Source organism: Bacillus rossius, chromosome 5 (genome assembly GCF_032445375.1).
Source record: "Bacillus rossius redtenbacheri isolate Brsri chromosome 5, Brsri_v3, whole genome shotgun sequence".
Classification (NCBI taxonomy): Eukaryota; Metazoa; Arthropoda; class Insecta; order Phasmatodea; family Bacillidae; genus Bacillus; species Bacillus rossius.
The window spans coordinates 54,731,445-54,750,051 of record NC_086333.1 but is presented as its reverse complement, the minus strand read 5'-3'; the positions used below and the strand labels follow the sequence as shown (position 1 = coordinate 54,750,051).

Below are 18,607 nucleotides of genomic sequence, written 5' to 3'. Positions count from 1 at the left end.
ATAACAATACGTATATGTTTTAAGGTTTGTTTAAGCTATAATAACTGAAATCCGTCTCTAATTATTTCCCACAAACAAGCATTACCCTTATTGAACTGATTCAACATTTAAGATTAAACCGTGAAAATTTCATTATGAAATTCTTTTATTTTTGATGGCGTCGAATATATGTAAGCTAACAATTTGATCTCTACATTTCAGTGTTAACTAAGGGTTGTCATGCAGGATTCTAACGTATTTTTTAAGATGTCATTATTTTCTGACTATTAATTATGAAATAAAGTATTAAAGAATAATCGTTATATTATGTTTCATTTTTAATACCTATACGTGGTGTGAATTCTGCGATGTTCGATGAAGAAATATATACAGATAAATCACGCATGTCTGCCACATTTTCGAGATTTTTAAGACTTCTACTGATGTCAACACCGCGGTTAGAAATTTAAGTTTCATTAATGAAATTACTCCTAAGAAAATGCCGTATACCGAGAGCTAAGATGTTACACATTAAAAAATAATTGGAAGTTACACATGACGCTAAGTTTTATGACTATAATTCATTATGATTTATGTTTTCTTCACTTTATTAAATTTTTGTGACATTAAAATTTTCTTCGTGGAACCAAACCTGCCCTGTTTTCATTCTCAAATACTGTGTGATTTCATAATGATATTTAGGTTGTATGTTAATCCAGTTTTAAAGGACCAACTATATCCTAATTTTAACCACACTGGTTCAGTAGTAAAACGTGATATAGTAAAAATCATATAAACTCACGAACTTCCGCATTTATATTAGTAGGATTTAAAACAAGTACAGATTACACTACTTATTTTCAAATTTACATAAACTTTCATTTAATGCAACATAACATTCATGTGATTTTTTTTGCTGTACGATTATACGCGAGTCAAATTAAGATTTTAGCAGAGACAACATCAGTTTGATTTGTCCGTATCCTAAAATTTCTGAATTCAAACGTGTACTATAATTCGTCATGCTCATTCTGAATTTTAAAAGATGTAATGGCCCCAGAAAATGTGCTACCTGCATATTCCATGACGGACGTTTCTAACAATTGTTGTATTAAAACAGCCCGTTCAATGCGGCCACCAAAATTTTATTGCAAATCTTTATTATGACAGCGCATTTCAGTAGCATGGATATCAGGAATATTAAGCCTACACAACATGCATGTAGTCTAAAACACTTTTTGGCGTGACAACGTCTTATAAATCGATTAACGCCGGCTGCACGCACGAAAAAGCATGACTCATTGTCATGTTCCATCTGAGCCGAGCGTGCAAGCGAGAGCGCGGAACAAGCGATAGAGAGGCACAATCGGCTTGTGACGCATCTATCTCTCTTCCACTCCATCGGCCGATGCGTCCGAGTAGAAGAGAGACAGCGGCAGCACACAACCTACACGTGAACTGTTTTGTCAACTGTTTATAAAGTGAAGTGAAAAGTTAATGTGATTTCCATTGTTTATTACAACAAAAATTGCTGCAAAAAAGGTAATTAATTCTTGCATTTTAAGAACTTGATTAGCGTTATAATGTCATATATTTGTTCTTTGATTATTAAAAAAAAAGCATCGGTCGGTGGGTGCAGTATTAATAGGATATGATACAATTTTGACTAAAAAATTATTATCTCATATAAACGATCGTATAAAAAATCACCTGCTTTTATTTAGTATTCAATGAAAAAAGTTGTAATTTCAATTAACTCCTTTGTATTATGCAAAATAATGATAATTCAACGATAATAATTCAATTCAATTCATAAAAGTATGTAATTTATCATCAATGTTTTCTTATGACGTTATCACGTAAAATTATCGTCCGCAAACCGACTTTACAGACAACCCCTTTTTTTAATTAAAAAAGCAATTTATCTAAAACTCAATATAATCACAAATGCTGGAATAAATTGCGATATGTAGTACATCGCTGCAAATGTTTTTTTTTATTCTCTCAAAATATAATTGGCAATGCTTAAGAAGTATTAATTTAATCATTATTTATACACGAACAAAATACAGCAAGAAGCCAGTTTACATTTTCTCGTGTTAATACATAGCGCGAAAAAAAAACAGTTTAACACTTAATATTTGAACCAAGCTATAGAATGTAAATATAAAAACTTAATTTATATAAAAGCAATGAAAAACCTACCATAATATAAATAAATTACTTTTAAAAACTTTTAAACTCTTCTTAAAAGTTTATACCTCTTCTTATAAATAATCTTTAGAAATATTGTATGGATAGGGTTACATTACCAATGCAATGCTGTTAATATTACAATATAACGTGACTTATATAATTAACTCATTGCACCAAGCAAATGTGGTAGTATTGTGTGACTGATATATTAACTCATTGCACCAAGCAATAACAGTTTTGTAGCCGCCAGAAATGTATTTTTTTGTAAAATTATTTACCAAAATTTTAATGTGAAAACAGAATAAACTTCAAAATTTTAAAAATAATTTATAGCATGTTATTAATAAATCCAAATTTCTGTCGCTATCAACGTACTTCTTACAAACTTTCAAATTAGTATGATGTATCCACGAGATATGTGTTAGGATTTTACTGACAATACCTGACAATTTATTTCGAGGTGGTCACAAATTTTGTTTCCAAATACACTGTTGAAAAATGTTCACGTTTTATTTAACAAGGTCACTTGTTACAAGCTATCCCGGGAACTTTTAGAATTTACGGATATCTTCATATAATGGCGGATTCTTAGTTTCATAAAACTGAACTCGTGAACTCACGAGAAGCACTACAGGATAAACAGAATCTTGAATTATATGTTTTATTAAAAATAAAATCTCTTCTTCCTTGCACGGGGATATTATTATTGTTTACAACATATTAGAGTGCTGGGAATTAAGGCACTTCCCCCATATTCGAGCAGTTTACGTCTGTACTGATGTGTCGCAGCTGATAGTGCAGATACGAATATTGAATTTGATTGGTTCGCGTAACCTGTGTCGTCAGGTGCTGGTGGCACAGTCGCGTGTAGCGAATCCGTCTGACCGGAGCTGGCGAACTTGAACTACTGATGTCACACAGGTCTGACACCGTCACCTGCATCTGACGTCATGAGCAATATTCGCCAATGAGAAGCAGCACGTGTACAAGCTACTGTAAAATCGCGTGAAAATAATTATTTACAAACAAAAGTTTCAAATGTACGTATTTACCATTTCGTCTTGGACATAATTTTGTTGTATTTGTCAGCTGATTAATTGGTTTGAAAAGGAAAATGAAGAAATAACCAAAAATTTCATATATATGTAACGCGTGTTGGCTTGAAACTAACAGGTTTAAGCTAAATATATATTTAACTCAAAGTCAAATTTTAAAAAAAAAGTGTCGCAAGCTGGTCGACATACGTAAATCTCTATTCTGTACAAAGCCAAGACAAATATTGGCAGCAATCTACCGTGCTGCCCTCTGTGCAGTATCATGCGAACCATGTGCATCAGACATGTGAATGTAGCACGCTGCTGCGGAAATTTTAATCGGACAGCGTTTAGAAATTCTTCCCAATTCCTACGATGATCCTGTAACTACGAAGATCGATTAGTAGAGACATGCAAAATTCGCGGATTCATTCGGTGATAGGATACAATTCAAACACATATAACTCTTAGATAATTTTTCTACTGGCTTACTGTTCATCTGGACGAATACCAACCAGTTATAAAACCCTCAACCAAAGAAGGATCGAATCACAGACAAACCAGCTGAGACGACTTACAAGTCGGCAGCCAATGAACTCGCGCTATTTTTTGCCCGAGTGTACAGGGGTGGGTATGTGCAGTCCATCCTGAAGGCCATCGAAACCGCGAATTTTGAAGGAAGGTCTCTGTCGATTAGTTGGTTTGAAGTGAATTCTTGGTTGGGAAAGAGTCGGTAGACAAGCTGTTAGGTACTTCTGGCGGTGTGTTACCAGCCGGTGTTGGCGACGACCCTGCAGCTGTGGCGCCAGAGCTTGGTGCCCGGGGGACAGGCGGTCGTCCTCTTGGGGAAGGCGATGATGGTTTGCAAAGTCTGCACCTTCGCCTCCGTGGTAAAGGCGGCGTCCACCAGGAAGACGCCGAAGACCACGGCGAGTGCGGCGAAGACCAACAGCCGGCGGCAGACCATCCCGATGGGGCTGGCGTCCAAGACTCGCCAGAACCTCTTCGCGCACACTTGAGGGACGCTTCTTCCCCTGTTGGCGCCACGCGGTTGATATATGCACCAACCACCGGTGCAGGATTTCCGCTTCCTGTGTGCTGAACCATGCGCTGAAAATATACCACGATTCTTGCCTCGTGTGTCTTCCCCCTTACTATATACGCTTTGCCATCAGGACTGTCGATCGAGACCACGTGTCCCATAGTCTTCAACATGATCGTTAAATTACAAACAAAACAAAAAATATGTGAGCGAGTCTTTCAGTTCCTGCCAGTGATGTGTAAATAATACCTCAACACACTGACGAACAAATTTATGTGTTCTGATGTTGCGAATAAACTTATAATACAAAACTCGAGCACGAAATTTAACGTTAGAAGACTTTGAAATATTGCCAAGCATGATAAATATACGAAAAGTATTCAGGGGAAAACGGTACAAATATTTCTGTTTTTTTTTTTTATTGATGTACTAGCGACCCTCACCGGCTTCGCACGGGTGCAATGCTGATACTAAATATACTGATTATAAATAAAATAATAGACTAAAAACAAAAGATAACCAACAAATATCAACAACATAATATACCTTATCTATTCAGTTCTTTTTTGAACTTAAATACCTTTCCCAAAACTACGATTATCGATAATTAAATAAAAAATATTTTACTTACTATTCATTCGACTAAAAACAAAAGATAATCAACAATTATCAACAACATGATCTATCTCGTATGGTTCAGCCATCGTTTGCAATGTAAGCGCAAAAAAATGTATATATTTATGACATCAAAAATTATCAGTGTTTCTCTACTATATTATGCATGTATTATACATATAAACCTTCCTATTGAATCACTCTATCTATAATAAACCGCATCAAAATCCGTTGCGTTGTTTTAAAGATCTAAGCATACATAGGGACAGACAGACAGCGGGAAGTGACTTAGTTTTATATGTAATTTTGTTTAACAAAAATGGTACTATTGATTTCTATGAGCTAGCAAACTACAGGTCCCATGTAAATGCCTCAACGCTTAACCTGTGACATTTCCCCTTAAACCATTACTATTATCGCCTGCGTTTAAAACGTTATTATACTTCTTAAGGCACGCTGAGGGTGAACCTTAGTATGCACCAGATATGTTATGAAATAAGCGCGCAGTACACAACGCAAATTTGACAAGTTGAAATCCAATGAGCATGGATGCGAAAACTACTATAGGTACGAGTCTGTCGTTAAGATGGCGGTCCCACGTGTGGCAACATTAACTTGTATATATTCAACTTTCGCAAACATCGGGAAAATGTACTAAGCGTATTGCTGTACCAAAGTAAATTTTATGGTAGTGAAACTATCCTGTACTGCATTTTGTAAACTTGAATCGTCATAACAAGACATAATCGCAACTTAAAAAATTACCTATATTTATTAGCCAAGAAAATTGTGTTGGTTCAATCATGGAATCAAAGAAATTTATCGTTGTGTAGGTTCTCTAAAGCGTTTTTAACGCGGCGCTATCTTAAAAGTATTTTTCAAACTAAATTTTGCAGTCCAATATATGCATTAAACAAAATTTCACTCACTGAAATATTTAAAATAAATATTATATAAATACTTACTGCAAACAAAACTTAACCTTATTGAGCTGATTCAATATTTTAGATTTAACAGTACAAATTTTATCACGAAATTCGTTTATTCAACATGACGATGAATAATTGTAGGCTAACAATTTCTTGTATTTCAACAGTATGGTGAATGCTGAACTATCTCTACATTTAAATAATAGCTAAGGCTCATCAAAATTGCAACGCTTATTTTGTTATGTTGTTATTACTTATTTTTGACGTGACAACGTCTAATAAATCGATGAACGCCGGCTGCACGCACAAAAAGGATCCCGTTACGCACATTTTCCCGTTACGCTGTGTCCCGTTACGCGCATTGTACGCTTGCGCCGCATCTATCTCTTTTCCACTCGATTGGAACAACCATCGATTTGACTTTTTCGAGGTACATTAAACATGAAACACTCCCATTCGTTACCCTACTTTTCCTATTATCGTCCTATCTTTAACAGAATAACACATATTGGAAGAAGTTAAATAACAAACATGTATAAAAGTTATAGTTAAAATAATCTCTTCGTTAAAGTAATAAACACATATGAATTAATTAGTGCAAATAAAAGTAAATTTATCAATTTAATTGTAGATTTCATTTCACTCCTTTGTATCCATACAAAATAGTGATAATTCAATAAAAATATTCAATTTTATTCATAAAAGTATGCAATCATTTCATCAATGTTTTGTTATGACGTTGTCACGTTAAACTATCGTCCGTAAACCGACTTTACAGACAAACAATTTTTATGAATATAAGTTTTAACACATAGTAATAGTATAGAGTTTAGTTTGACACACAAATACGCCTAGTACATCCCCTGATGTTCACTAAAGTTAATATAAATGGGTGAAAAACGTGGGTCCGCCATCTTTTCGTGATATCTGAGACTGCCACAGATGGCAGCACCGTTTTTGGTAACACATTTCCGTTCCAATCGACTTCCATTATTCCTACCGTATGCGGTATACCGAGAGCTAAGATTTTCGCGCATCAATAATACTTAAAAATCCTGTTGATAAGTATTCAATGTAAAAATTAATTGCAAGCGGAACAAATTAAACTTTGCAGTAATGAAAAAAAAAATCACTTATTAACTGCAGTGAAACTTAACTTCTGCTGGCGAAAGTGGATTTCAGTGATCTGCTAAAGGATACTACTTCCTCAGGACTCCCGGGTTTTAGTATTTACTCCACTCGGGTACATTTTGGTGCGATGACGTCTTTTGCCGCAAGAAGGGGGAGAGGGAAGACGCAAACATCTTTGGGGTCTTGAAGATGCTGGCACTTAGCGTTACGCACGCTGTGTAGTTCTCCGGCTGGGGAATCCCGGACGCCTTGTCGCTGGCTTCTCTTTGCACAGCAGGCTGCGGACTCGCGCTCGAGAGACAGAGAGAGGCTGTTCTTGAGAACATGTTCTCGTTGAAAATGCCAAGCAAACATCGCTCTCTCAGCCGTGGCTTCACTCTAAGTACTATATAAAACCGAAAGTCTTCTGTTCGTCTCGCTCACAGCATCCGTGCCAGCCGGCGAGGAACGGGATAATAGCCACTCTCATCGAGATGACTAAGCTAGTGGTAAGTTGATTTTTAATATTTCCATCGAATTAAAAGCACTCCTCTCTTCAAAAAATATTACAAATAGAATTTATGTAACAGGTTTCACAAATTATTTTGTTTTTCATTTATTCTGTTAATGTGTTTTGATTGTGCAGGCCTATTTTTTTTAATAAAGGCTATTTTTGACTGCGACTGTGCAACATGTTAATGTACCATTTTTATCTGTGACCTTTCGTATCACTTATTGTATGGGAATGAAAATTTTGTACTTTAGGTATTGTTTGATTGCAATTGGACTATAGTTGCCCATTTAACATGTTAGCACTGGTTTATTCAATTTCTATTAGCAATTTTATAATAACCATACATTTTTAAAATCTTTTTTATCACGGGTTATTCGTGGTTTAAAAAACCTAGCCTTCTTTGGCAAAATTACATATTTATAAAATTATATGATAATAAAAATAAACTTAAAAACTTATCTTCTAGGAGAGCTTTAATTTTATTTTGGATATATATATATATAAGTATGGACTGCTTGAAATATACATACTCTTAATACTGATATTACTAATCTTTAAAAATTAACGCCTTATTAGATGATTAAATTAAAGTTATGTTTCTAGATCTAAAAAATTCACCCTAAAAATAACCATAAAAAAAGAATTTTTCTCTAGGATTTGAAATTATGCATTATACATAATAAATGATTGAAATGATTAAACTTTTTACTTATAAAATAAAATATTTTTATTTATTGAAATGCTTGAACAAAAAATTTCATATCAATCAGTACACAATAACTGTGACCATTAAACAAATTTGTAGCCACATGTCGTCAAAACCTACTCTTTACACAAGTGAAAATGTCGAAGAATGCGGATCAGAATACGTACCTCTCCCACATCTTTGAAAATTCGATTGTATTTGTCTGAGAATTCAAGCTATTTTGGAAACATATTTTATAGGAGCAAGTTAATGAGCTTCCAGAAGAAAACGAAATGACAATTTTAATTTTATCAATTATAGTTAAGATATTAATTTTTTCCCAGCGATTTCGATATTTTTTTAAAATTAAGTCACATGAGTATTTATAAGTGATATTAAAGAAGCATATAAAGTTATTTTGAATATATGCCTACATACAACTTGAGATATGTGAATATAAGAATTATTTAAAAAGGCAAAAAAATGAAGTTGCGTAGCATGTATCAAAAGATGAAAAAAAATAACTAAAAATAAGTTCTTTCAACGGCACACAAAGTTGCAATTTTATTTCTATCAGTGTTCCAGTTATGTAGTATGCTTTGGTTATTTTTAAGTATTTGCCTAGTTTCATGCCAAACCAACAACATCGAAAGTAGTCTTTGACTTTTAAAATTATATAATTCAAAATTATTGTTTTCATTGTTGCTCATTTAAATTATACTACAAAAATATGCATTATTTAATATTAGATTTATTTTACATTACATTTGGAAATAGAGAAATTACGTCACCGAATGTTTTGTAGGAATGTTTATAAGTATGTAGGCCTACTCAGCGATTAACACGATTAAATATTAACTTTTGGATTACTCATAATTATTCACAAGGAATCAGTTTAACTTTACTTTATGAACACTATCTCGAGTTCTGTAGTGAGCTTTATCATTTTCTTCTAACTTTATAATGTCTCAGAGCTTTACATTTTTAGATAAAATTTTTTCCCAAATTAAAGACATGAGTTCTTGATATGGGTTCAGTGTAATGCATACACAGTAAAAAATTCTGTAAATGTAACTGAAATCATCACGTAAAAACACAGATTGATTTTTTTACAGTACATTTTGGTAAAAGAAACTAAAACACTAAAAAGAATTTTAACAGTAAAACAGGGGTTTACGTATTCTTGCCCGGGCTGTTATGCTTTGTGTTGTCTCAGTACACACATTTATTTTCGTAAACCGTTCTTTGAATAGCTTTCCAGTAGTATAAATCAAATTATTAGGCATAATAAAACAAGATAAAAAAGTCATATTTTAAATATTAATTATTTTTTCGTGGTTTGACAAATTTATGCATGTATAAAACATCAATAGACATATAAAATTATGTACCAATTTTCTTAAGTACAATAAATATTCAGTACTATTTCCAAAAAGTTATTTCGTAAATGCAAAAATAACCATAGCCATTAGTTATACAAATTTTAATACATTTTATTTAGTATTACAAACTATTTCATAGCAACATGTTTCCAAAGAAATATTTTGTATCAAATTCTGTATACCATAAAACTAAACAGATTTTTAAATAAAAGAGTAGGTTACCTCTCAACATAAATATATAAATTAAAAGTACATACTCTCTAGAGAATATACCTGCAATTTATTATTTAACAAACCAACTTAACGAAGAAAATTAAACAGTGGTTTTCCTGTTAGTTTTTTTGTTGTTATAAATAGAAAATAGCAGCCTGGTATTTATATTTTTTTTAACTAGCAAAAATATACAAACTAGCAAGAGAAATGTTACACTTTAGACTACATGATCTATGGTTTAAACAATCTAAGCCAATCTTTGTTCTTACGTTGCTTTACAAGTCTGTTTCTAATCATTATAGTTGTTAACTCCAGAAATAAACGTTGTTGCTAACAAACAAATTGAATAATTCATTATTTTTTCTGACTTTAGAGTTTTATTATTTTAATGTGATCTAAATCATTTGATGTTAAAATTAGTTGTATTAATTTTTCTTATGTCGCTTCTAGGAAGAAACGACTCTATGGTTTTAAACATATATCTACAGTTAATTATCCGAAAATAAACAAAAAAACAACAAAATCTCTCAGTTTTAAACAAAAAAAACTCTCAATTAAGTCAAGACATAATAAAGCAAAATTACAAACTTTTAAAAGGGATAATTAAGTTATATAATTATGTGTGGGAGTGTTTATGTAAGAAAATTATTCACATAAATCTTACTAAACGTATATAAAATAGCTATAAAACAGTAATGAAATCATTTTGATGAATTAAGATGGTGACAATTTTAATGAAGATTCTTGCAGCAGTTTAGGTTTATAAGTATTAGATTGTTTTATCGAGGAATTAATTTTAATATGTTTGTTTTTAGCCAATATTTATCTCATTTATATTCATTAAGACAAATTTGTACACATAATAAACAATTATTTATTAAAGTAATGAAGGAAAGTCTATTACCTAAAAATATATTCTTTGATCTAGCTCATGATCTACATTTTTTATGTATTAAAATAAGTTTATTAAGCTCAAAAGTCAAACTAACTGACGTGTAATGTTTTTAATGGAATGGTTTTTTGTACGATATAACATATATCCTAATTAAGAAGCCTGAATAAAATGTGGTCTAGACAATATTCTTTTCTCCTTATAAATATTATACGAAAAGCTACTATTAGCTAAGTGTAGTTAAAATGATTTATGTACATAGGTTGAAAAAATAATTACTCATGTAACAAATGTTTCAAATCATTCTTTTTTCATTAATTATGAGGTACATTTTAAAATCCATTTAAAAATACAATTTTATTTTTAAAAAAATCGCATTGGGGCGAATTGGGTTTTATTTCGGTTAATGTACCTAAACTGGATGTTCAAAACAATAAAATACATTTTTTTTAATAATAAAGTTTAAAAAAGTAAAATTTATAATAAAAGGCAAATTTATGAGGGTTAAAATCTACCTTCATAAACAGAAAAATAATTTCACCCATTAAAAATGCAATCCTTTTGTCTCAATAAGAGCAAATTTAAACATAGGAAAGTCATTACTTTACAATTTAACCTATTACATTATATAAGTTCCAAATTGCTGTAGTAACAAACTACGTTTCTGTTTATTTTCAAAAGTACTTACATTTGGCTTATGGATAGTAAAAAAGACTATTTTTTTTAAGATTAAGAAATCTCAATTCCGAAAAGCAGTAAATATAAGAAATTAAAGCGATAACATTGGAACATAATGATAAAAGTTATAATTACTTTACCAGCCTGGAGACTATTTAGGTTTCCCCCTCCCACCACCAGGAAATGCTGCGTCTGAGATGACAAAGATGGAATACAAGTTATGATTCTTCGCTCGTTAGCTATTGCCTCCCGCAGAATGAACCTGAAGGCTCACTCCAATACGCGGCACAAAAACCAGGAAGTAAATTTTCATACATTAAAAGGATTCAAACCTAGCACCTTTGATGAACCAGCCGAAAAACACACACAACGAGACCAAGAAAACTGATTTATAACACTCAAAATCCTTTAAATGTACGCGCACGAGAGAAATAAATATTTTATCACCTTTAACTTTCTCTGATGCGATACCATTCTTCAACCATGAGCTAAATATTTTTTTATTTTTTTATTTTATATATTTAAGGGTCATTACACATCATATTATAAAATTTTGGAAAATGGCTCCAGCTCGACCCTCTTCGATTTGGTTTGAACTTAAAAAAAACGCTGCCAAATTTCTAAAAAGGAAGCTCTGCAACATTTTGGTGGTCTAACTCGAACGTTCACGGCACCAGAGCCCAGTGTGTGGAAGGCTGTAGGCAACACGAAATTGAATCACGCTGTGAACTTAAGTAAGACAACGTGCTAAATTTTGGAATTCTAGATGATTTTTTGTGGAGTATGCAGAATTGCCTTATTTGGAAAATGGCTCTGGTAGATTTTTTTACAGTTGGCTTCTGAATTTTCTGAAAAATTTCTCCAACACAAATTTTATTCATAATTTGACTACCTATTTTTTATGAACTACTGATATTTTTGAATTTAATACATCTTCTACCTGGTTAAACCATACTGTAGTAATAAGACTCAGAACAATTTTTTTTTTTTTACAGTATTGACTTGAAATTGTGACAAAACATTGGAAGATGTGAAATTTTACTAGTATGTGGTAGTAAATATATAAAATGTGTACCATCCACTGTTTTATTAGTCTGATAAGAAATAGCTCAATTTTAACTTTATGGATATTCTCATCCCATCATGGAATCTGTGCCAAGAAGTTTTAAAGATGTTATAGTTATATTCATTAATATGTGTTGTTTTTGACATTTAAGCTATGTTGAGCTGCACATTGACCCATAGTAGGTGGTTCCATAGCAGGAAGGCTCAGCTTTCGTCAATGTAATCTCAATTCATATAGGCTATGTGTAGCCTACTTGTTTGTGGTCGACTAACTGGCGTAGGGGAGGCAGCAAGACTAGTGTAAGCTGCCCCCTCCCCTCTGACTACAGAGTTGACATCTACACACTCTCATGAGCTTTACATTTTGCTGGATTTTGTACCCACTGACTTACTGTGTACCTATTTAACCAACAATTTCACATCGTTTGGACGGTAATTCACATTTGGAATATCCCGTTTCTGTCCGTCCATTTCGTATTTTGGTATGATTTCCTTTATATTACAGAGTTTTTTTTTTCTTTATCGGTTACTTCTCTCCGTCCAATCATACTGAAACAAAAAAAAAATCAGATCACATTCGAGCTAGTTTGTCTTCGGGAAAATAGTGTCATTTTTTGCATCGCATTTTCTTGGAGAGACTTTACTCACTTTTTACTTGACATAACTAACATTCAATTATCTGATTTAAGTTTTCTATCTTTTATTCAATTATTTCTGAAACATTAAACTCTTCTATTGTCCGTATTATGGGCCAGCTTGCTGGTTATAAATTCAGAATTCACATATGTTTGTTTCTTATGCGATAAATTCGTTTTCTTCCTAACAATTTTCACGTTGTTTACTTGGACTAGGCTTTACGTTTTGTAAAGTGGGATGTCGGATTAGTGTTTACGGAATATGAAATTATCATAGTTGCATTATGTGTATCATCTTTTCTTGATGACGATGTATCTAAACCAGGTGATTATGTTGTAATTATTTGTTCACTGCAGTATATGCACAGTATTTGACCTGTTTTAACATCAGTATCATCATTTCTTTAATTTTATCAGCTGTATTAGTTGTAATTTAGCGGAGATTATTTTTAACCAATTGAGATTTTTAATAAAGGGAATGAGTAAGATTTTTGTGAAAATACAAATTTGGTTTTAAAAAAACAAGGCTTCATGGTGTAGGTAGACATATTTGAGATGCTTAATAAAATGTCAATTCACATCTTCCATTTAACAACTGTTGGGCTTTTTATTTGTATTTATTTATTTATTTCAATCAATTTTAATATAATAATGTTCGCAGGCTTTCATGGCCATTGTTTGAAATAGCTTGTCTTCTGGGTTGTAGCCGTGTCTTTGGCAAAAATTCACCAACTTTTCGGTCGACATTGCAGTGAATTATTTGCCAAGGACACGGCTACAATTTAAATATATTTTGTGAAATGGCCCATGTAATTGTAGCTGCCTATACTGCACTGGAATTGGTTTTTTATGGATCTTTCGTGTTTATTTATATCTTTAAAACAAAAAAAATTGTTGTATAATTCAATACGTCGAATTCAGGACTGCACTTTACAAGATAGAAACAAAACATATTTTAATAGCTGAAATTACTGAAAACAAAATTTCCTAAAAAAGATAAAGCCAATATAGGCTTAGCATTTATTAATGCGCAGTAACCAAACAGAAAAATCAGGTATGCTGAGCTCAACACATACTAAATTATCTGTGTTTCCATTTATTAAAGTATAGTTCTGCGATTCACATGTTATGCATGTCGTCACACTTCTCGATTCTGTCCACGCCAACAATATCTAGTATACTCTCCATATATGAACATTTGGAACTACTTGATTAAAAATTCCACACAAAAACTAAAAATAGTATATAATAGTAGTGTAAAAACTAAATTCTAAGGCCTCACGAAATTGTCTACTATCGATGTCTGTAGCCTATTTCTCACAAAAAATCACACGGTTAATGACATTTTTGTAAGAGTTTTAACACCAAGGGAGAAGAACAGTCCACTGGCGAACATGTGCAGCACAGCTAATTGCTTGACAACTAAGGCCAATGTCTACCTATGTGGTTGAAACTAATCTATGTGGTTGAAACTAATATATGTGTTTGCCAGTTTCACTCGACGATTTATTTTAGATTAATTGCTTACATGTTAGAAATTTATCAGTTTACTTAGCGCATTCTGAAGAGGCCTGCACTGTGCACTCACAGAAAAGCGGTCGAAATAATATTCAGCCAAAAAAATGCTGCAATAGTTTTAGCTGCAGCGGCTGAAACGTATAATGTGACAGCAACCTAAGAGTCACCACATGCCGAAACGTGTTGAAAAGTGCCATGGGTCCTTCCTAATGATATTAGAAGGCAACTTTAACTGGTTTGGTGGAAGCAGCAAAACAAGTGAAGGGCTTGCAGGGAACAGCTGTATTATGTACGCCCTTCGCTTGTATTGCTGCCTCCCCCACACCAATCAATGTTGTTCACACAAAGTAGGCAGATAATAATTCAGTTAATACTGACGAAAGCCAGCCACTTTAGGGCTATGGAACTGCTATGGAACAACTACTGTTTGTCAATCTGCAGCTGAACAAAGCTTAGAAGTCAAACACACGTTTATATTTAATGATTGAATAAATCTATAGTATCTTCAAAGTGCTTCTGCAGGCCTCTGAATATTGCAACCACGATGGGATGAGAAGATCAACAAACTTCAAATTTAGCCCATTTTTAAGAGATTAATCAAAATAAAATTGGATGGTGCACATTAATATATTTGTTTCCAAACATAAATAAAAACATTCATTATAAAAATTTTCGTTCCAATTTTAGGGCAATGTAAAAAAAAAGAGCTCTATAGCCTTGCTAACACAGCATGACTAAGCCACGTACGCAATTTATTGAATTCCTTAAGGTAAATTCCTAAAAACCAATATTCAATTTTTAAAAAAATAGGTAGCCAAATTGTTGTTACGACCTATGTAGGGAGAAATGGGTTCGTAAGGGATAGCGCAATTAAGTTTTATTACAGTTTTATTAATTACTAATATTTACATTAATAATAAATATATGTACTTCAAAATGTCTGATCACAAATCACATGCACATAAAAATATTTATTCTCAAGCCACTCAATGTCTGTCAAGTTCTGCAGTTCGCACTCCTCACTGGAGTTGGGCTCGACAGTGGTTCGCCCCTTACCCCGCGCCTGTCCATACACACAATCTTGCGCCAGTCAATCGCACTCTCTCGACCCCGTCGTTCCACGTCGCGCCACTCTCCAGGGGTTTCTCGCCTTCTTCACCGATGTCGCACTTCCCTTCACTCTCGGAACTCTCCGCGCTCTCCGAACTCTCGGAACTCATGGCACTCTCGGCACTCAAGCGGAGGCCAGCGTCACTGCTTAAGTACTTGAGGCACCCTTTTCGAACCGACGAGAGCAGCCGTGACGAGTCGCGTCATCCCAGGCCGACCCGACGCCCGAAACATCAAGAAAGGCAGTGTTTATTCACGCCACTCCGTGCGGCCGCCCACAGGATTCCCAAGGCCGCTCGGCGACAGATAACAGCGCTGAGGGATGACGAGAAGCGGGGAGCGGAGGGGGTGGGGGTTGGGTAGCGATGACCCTTGTAATCAGGCCAGGCGCGCGTGGCATGCCTTGCGTCATTGGACGGCACGTGACACGTACGTAATGTCTGTGGCCGTGTAGGGCCGCCAGCCAGCTCCGAACCTGGCATCGTGGTCTTGTCTCTCGCGTTCGTAACACAGATTTTCGGTAAATTCAGAAGCCAACTGTACAAAATCTACAAGAGCCAACTTTTGAAATGAAACATTTCTGCATTCTCCACAAAACGATGATCTAGATTGCCAAAATTTGGCACGTTGTCTGGCTTGTCATCAAACTTGACAAAATTTACATAAATTACTTTTGTGATTTCCACAGTTATTCACTCACTGGGCTCTGATACCATAACTATTCGAGTTAGGCAATTAAAACTTTTCACAACTTCCTTTAAGACATCTGACAGCATTTTGTATTAGTTTAAACCAAATTTAAGATGGTCGAGCTGGAGCAATTTTGTGAATTAACATGGAATAACCTTAACGTAAAAAAATATTTAGATTATGTCCTGAATTTTTACGAAATACGAAATGGTTAGTTTGGCTTAAGGGATCGACATAAACTGCGTAGGTAAATCTAAAAAAAAAAAAATTGTTTTCGGAATATAATTTGTAAAGGGATACATCGTATGTATATACGAAATTTGTCTCAATATTTTCATTCAATTCTGTTTTAATTCATTAAAGATTTATTTGCGAAGAAAATACCTCAGATTATTTTAATTGCAGTTTTTTATCATTAAAGTATTTAATATCATGTGATACTCAATATATATCCAAAAATTAAGTCAAAATTCATTATGTGAATAATACTTTTATATCTATTACGATTTTGTCATCAATAATCGTACATTTCTTTGAGTTAAAACTACGCTTATTTTAAATTAGAATATAAGTGATCTTATCATCTGCTTGAATATTTTTTTCTGGTTCACAACATCATATTGATTCACTAGAAATTTAATACTTTTGAGAAACTCCAGCTGGGCATGTATACTTGCTAGTGAAGTTGATAATTTTGGTACACGGTGCTAATTCAGAAGACCTAATTAATATTCTATATTTTTCTTCTCATCTTAAGTAAGAAAAGTTGTTAGTTGAAGGGACATACATTTTAGTATTAATGACAACGTGAATAATTTGCCTTGTAAAGTTAAGTGAAATAACGTATGTTTCTTCTCTTTGTTTTACAGTGCGTGTTCCTTGCAGTCGTGGCCACGCTCCATGTGGCGCAGTCCCAAGGGTTTGGTGGCGGATTTGGAGGACCAGGTGGTTTTGGAGGTGGACCAGGAGGTTTCGGAGGGGGACCTGGTGGATTTGGAGGTGGATTTGGAGGAAGACCGGGTGGTTTTGGAGGTCCGGGTGGCTTCGGAGGCGGTGGTTTTGGAGGACCGGGTGGTTTCGGAGGCGGTGGTTTCGGAGGCGGTGGCTTCGGAGGCGGTGGCTTCGGAGGCGGTGGTTTTGGAGGCGGTGGTTTTGGAGGCGGAAGGCCTTTCGGATAAGCGTAGCATTGTGGACATGGTGGCGTCTCTAACTTACCTCGCAGAAGCATAGATATTACCTGTTGATCCCAAAGTCTCTGTTTACAAAGTAACCGGCCAGAAATGATGTACTACATTCAAGGTTGTATAGCAGGAAACTGTGACATGTACTGTGTTTGTCAATTTTAATAAAACGACCACATTGTTTTTGTTTCTAAAAGCAACTGTAAACTTTTGTAACCACAACAATCAGAAATAAATTGTAAATATTTATAAATTGTATTTCATTCTGATGTAGAATTTTTCATTTATATGAACTAGATATTAATTTCGGGAAACTGTCAAAATTTATTGTAAAAGGTACCTTCAAACTACTGGAAGAAAACATCTGTGCATAATTATAACCGTTTCTAGATAATAATTTTTGACTATCCAATGATTCTATTTGTCCAGACTGCACATAACAGCATCAATTGTTTTGTGAACGTGCGTTTTTCTATTGAACAATTATTTTGTTGTTTGTAGTTTGTGGGTCCGCAGACACTGGAAGTCCTCTGCGCTGCGATAGCCGAAACTCACACTTATGTTGCTAGGGTCGTGGGTTCGAATCCAACAAACGGGCACGACTCAAATTCACGACCTTTGAGTGGGTACCCAGATATTTCGGAGCCCACTATAACCTCAGAGATCCCGTCGTCTTACGTCTCAGTACGTAACCGTGTGACGTAAATTCCATTTTTAACAAATAAAATAGACCACGGATATTTTAATTCTTCTAAGTGACCAGTAGATAATATTTTCTGAATCATACTTATTGTTAGATAATTTAGTAATTGATACGTTTTCAGCCACGATACGTGTAACATTTTACTTCTTTTTCCTGCCTGAATAAATTTGATTATAAGATAAATAATTATATATCCGAATGAAATAAAACAGAAAATATATTGGGAACCAATAATAAACATACGAAGACTACCAACTACAATTTTACCATTTTGCGTAACTCAACCACTAATGGGTAAAAAATAGTAAATATTGTGTAAAGATAAATAATTAATATCCGAATCTAAACAAGCATAAGAAAAGGTATTTTGTATCTTTAATAAACATACAAAACCTAGAAACCACAATTTTACTATTCGACGAAATTAAATACTAAG

At 33.8% G+C, this 18,607-nt stretch overlaps 1 protein-coding gene across 1 annotated transcript; it reads left to right on the top strand.

The window, feature by feature from the left end:
* The first annotated feature begins 7,001 nt into the window (after positions 1-7,001).
* Positions 7,002-17,721, top strand: LOC134532377 (uncharacterized). The gene is made up of 2 exons (XM_063368814.1): positions 7,002-7,414; positions 17,157-17,721. Exon 2 carries the CDS (start codon positions 17,188-17,190, stop codon positions 17,515-17,517), a length of 330 nt encoding a protein of 109 aa, XP_063224884.1. The 5' UTR covers positions 7,002-7,414; positions 17,157-17,187; the 3' UTR covers positions 17,518-17,721.
* The last annotated feature ends 886 nt before the right edge of the window (positions 17,722-18,607 follow it).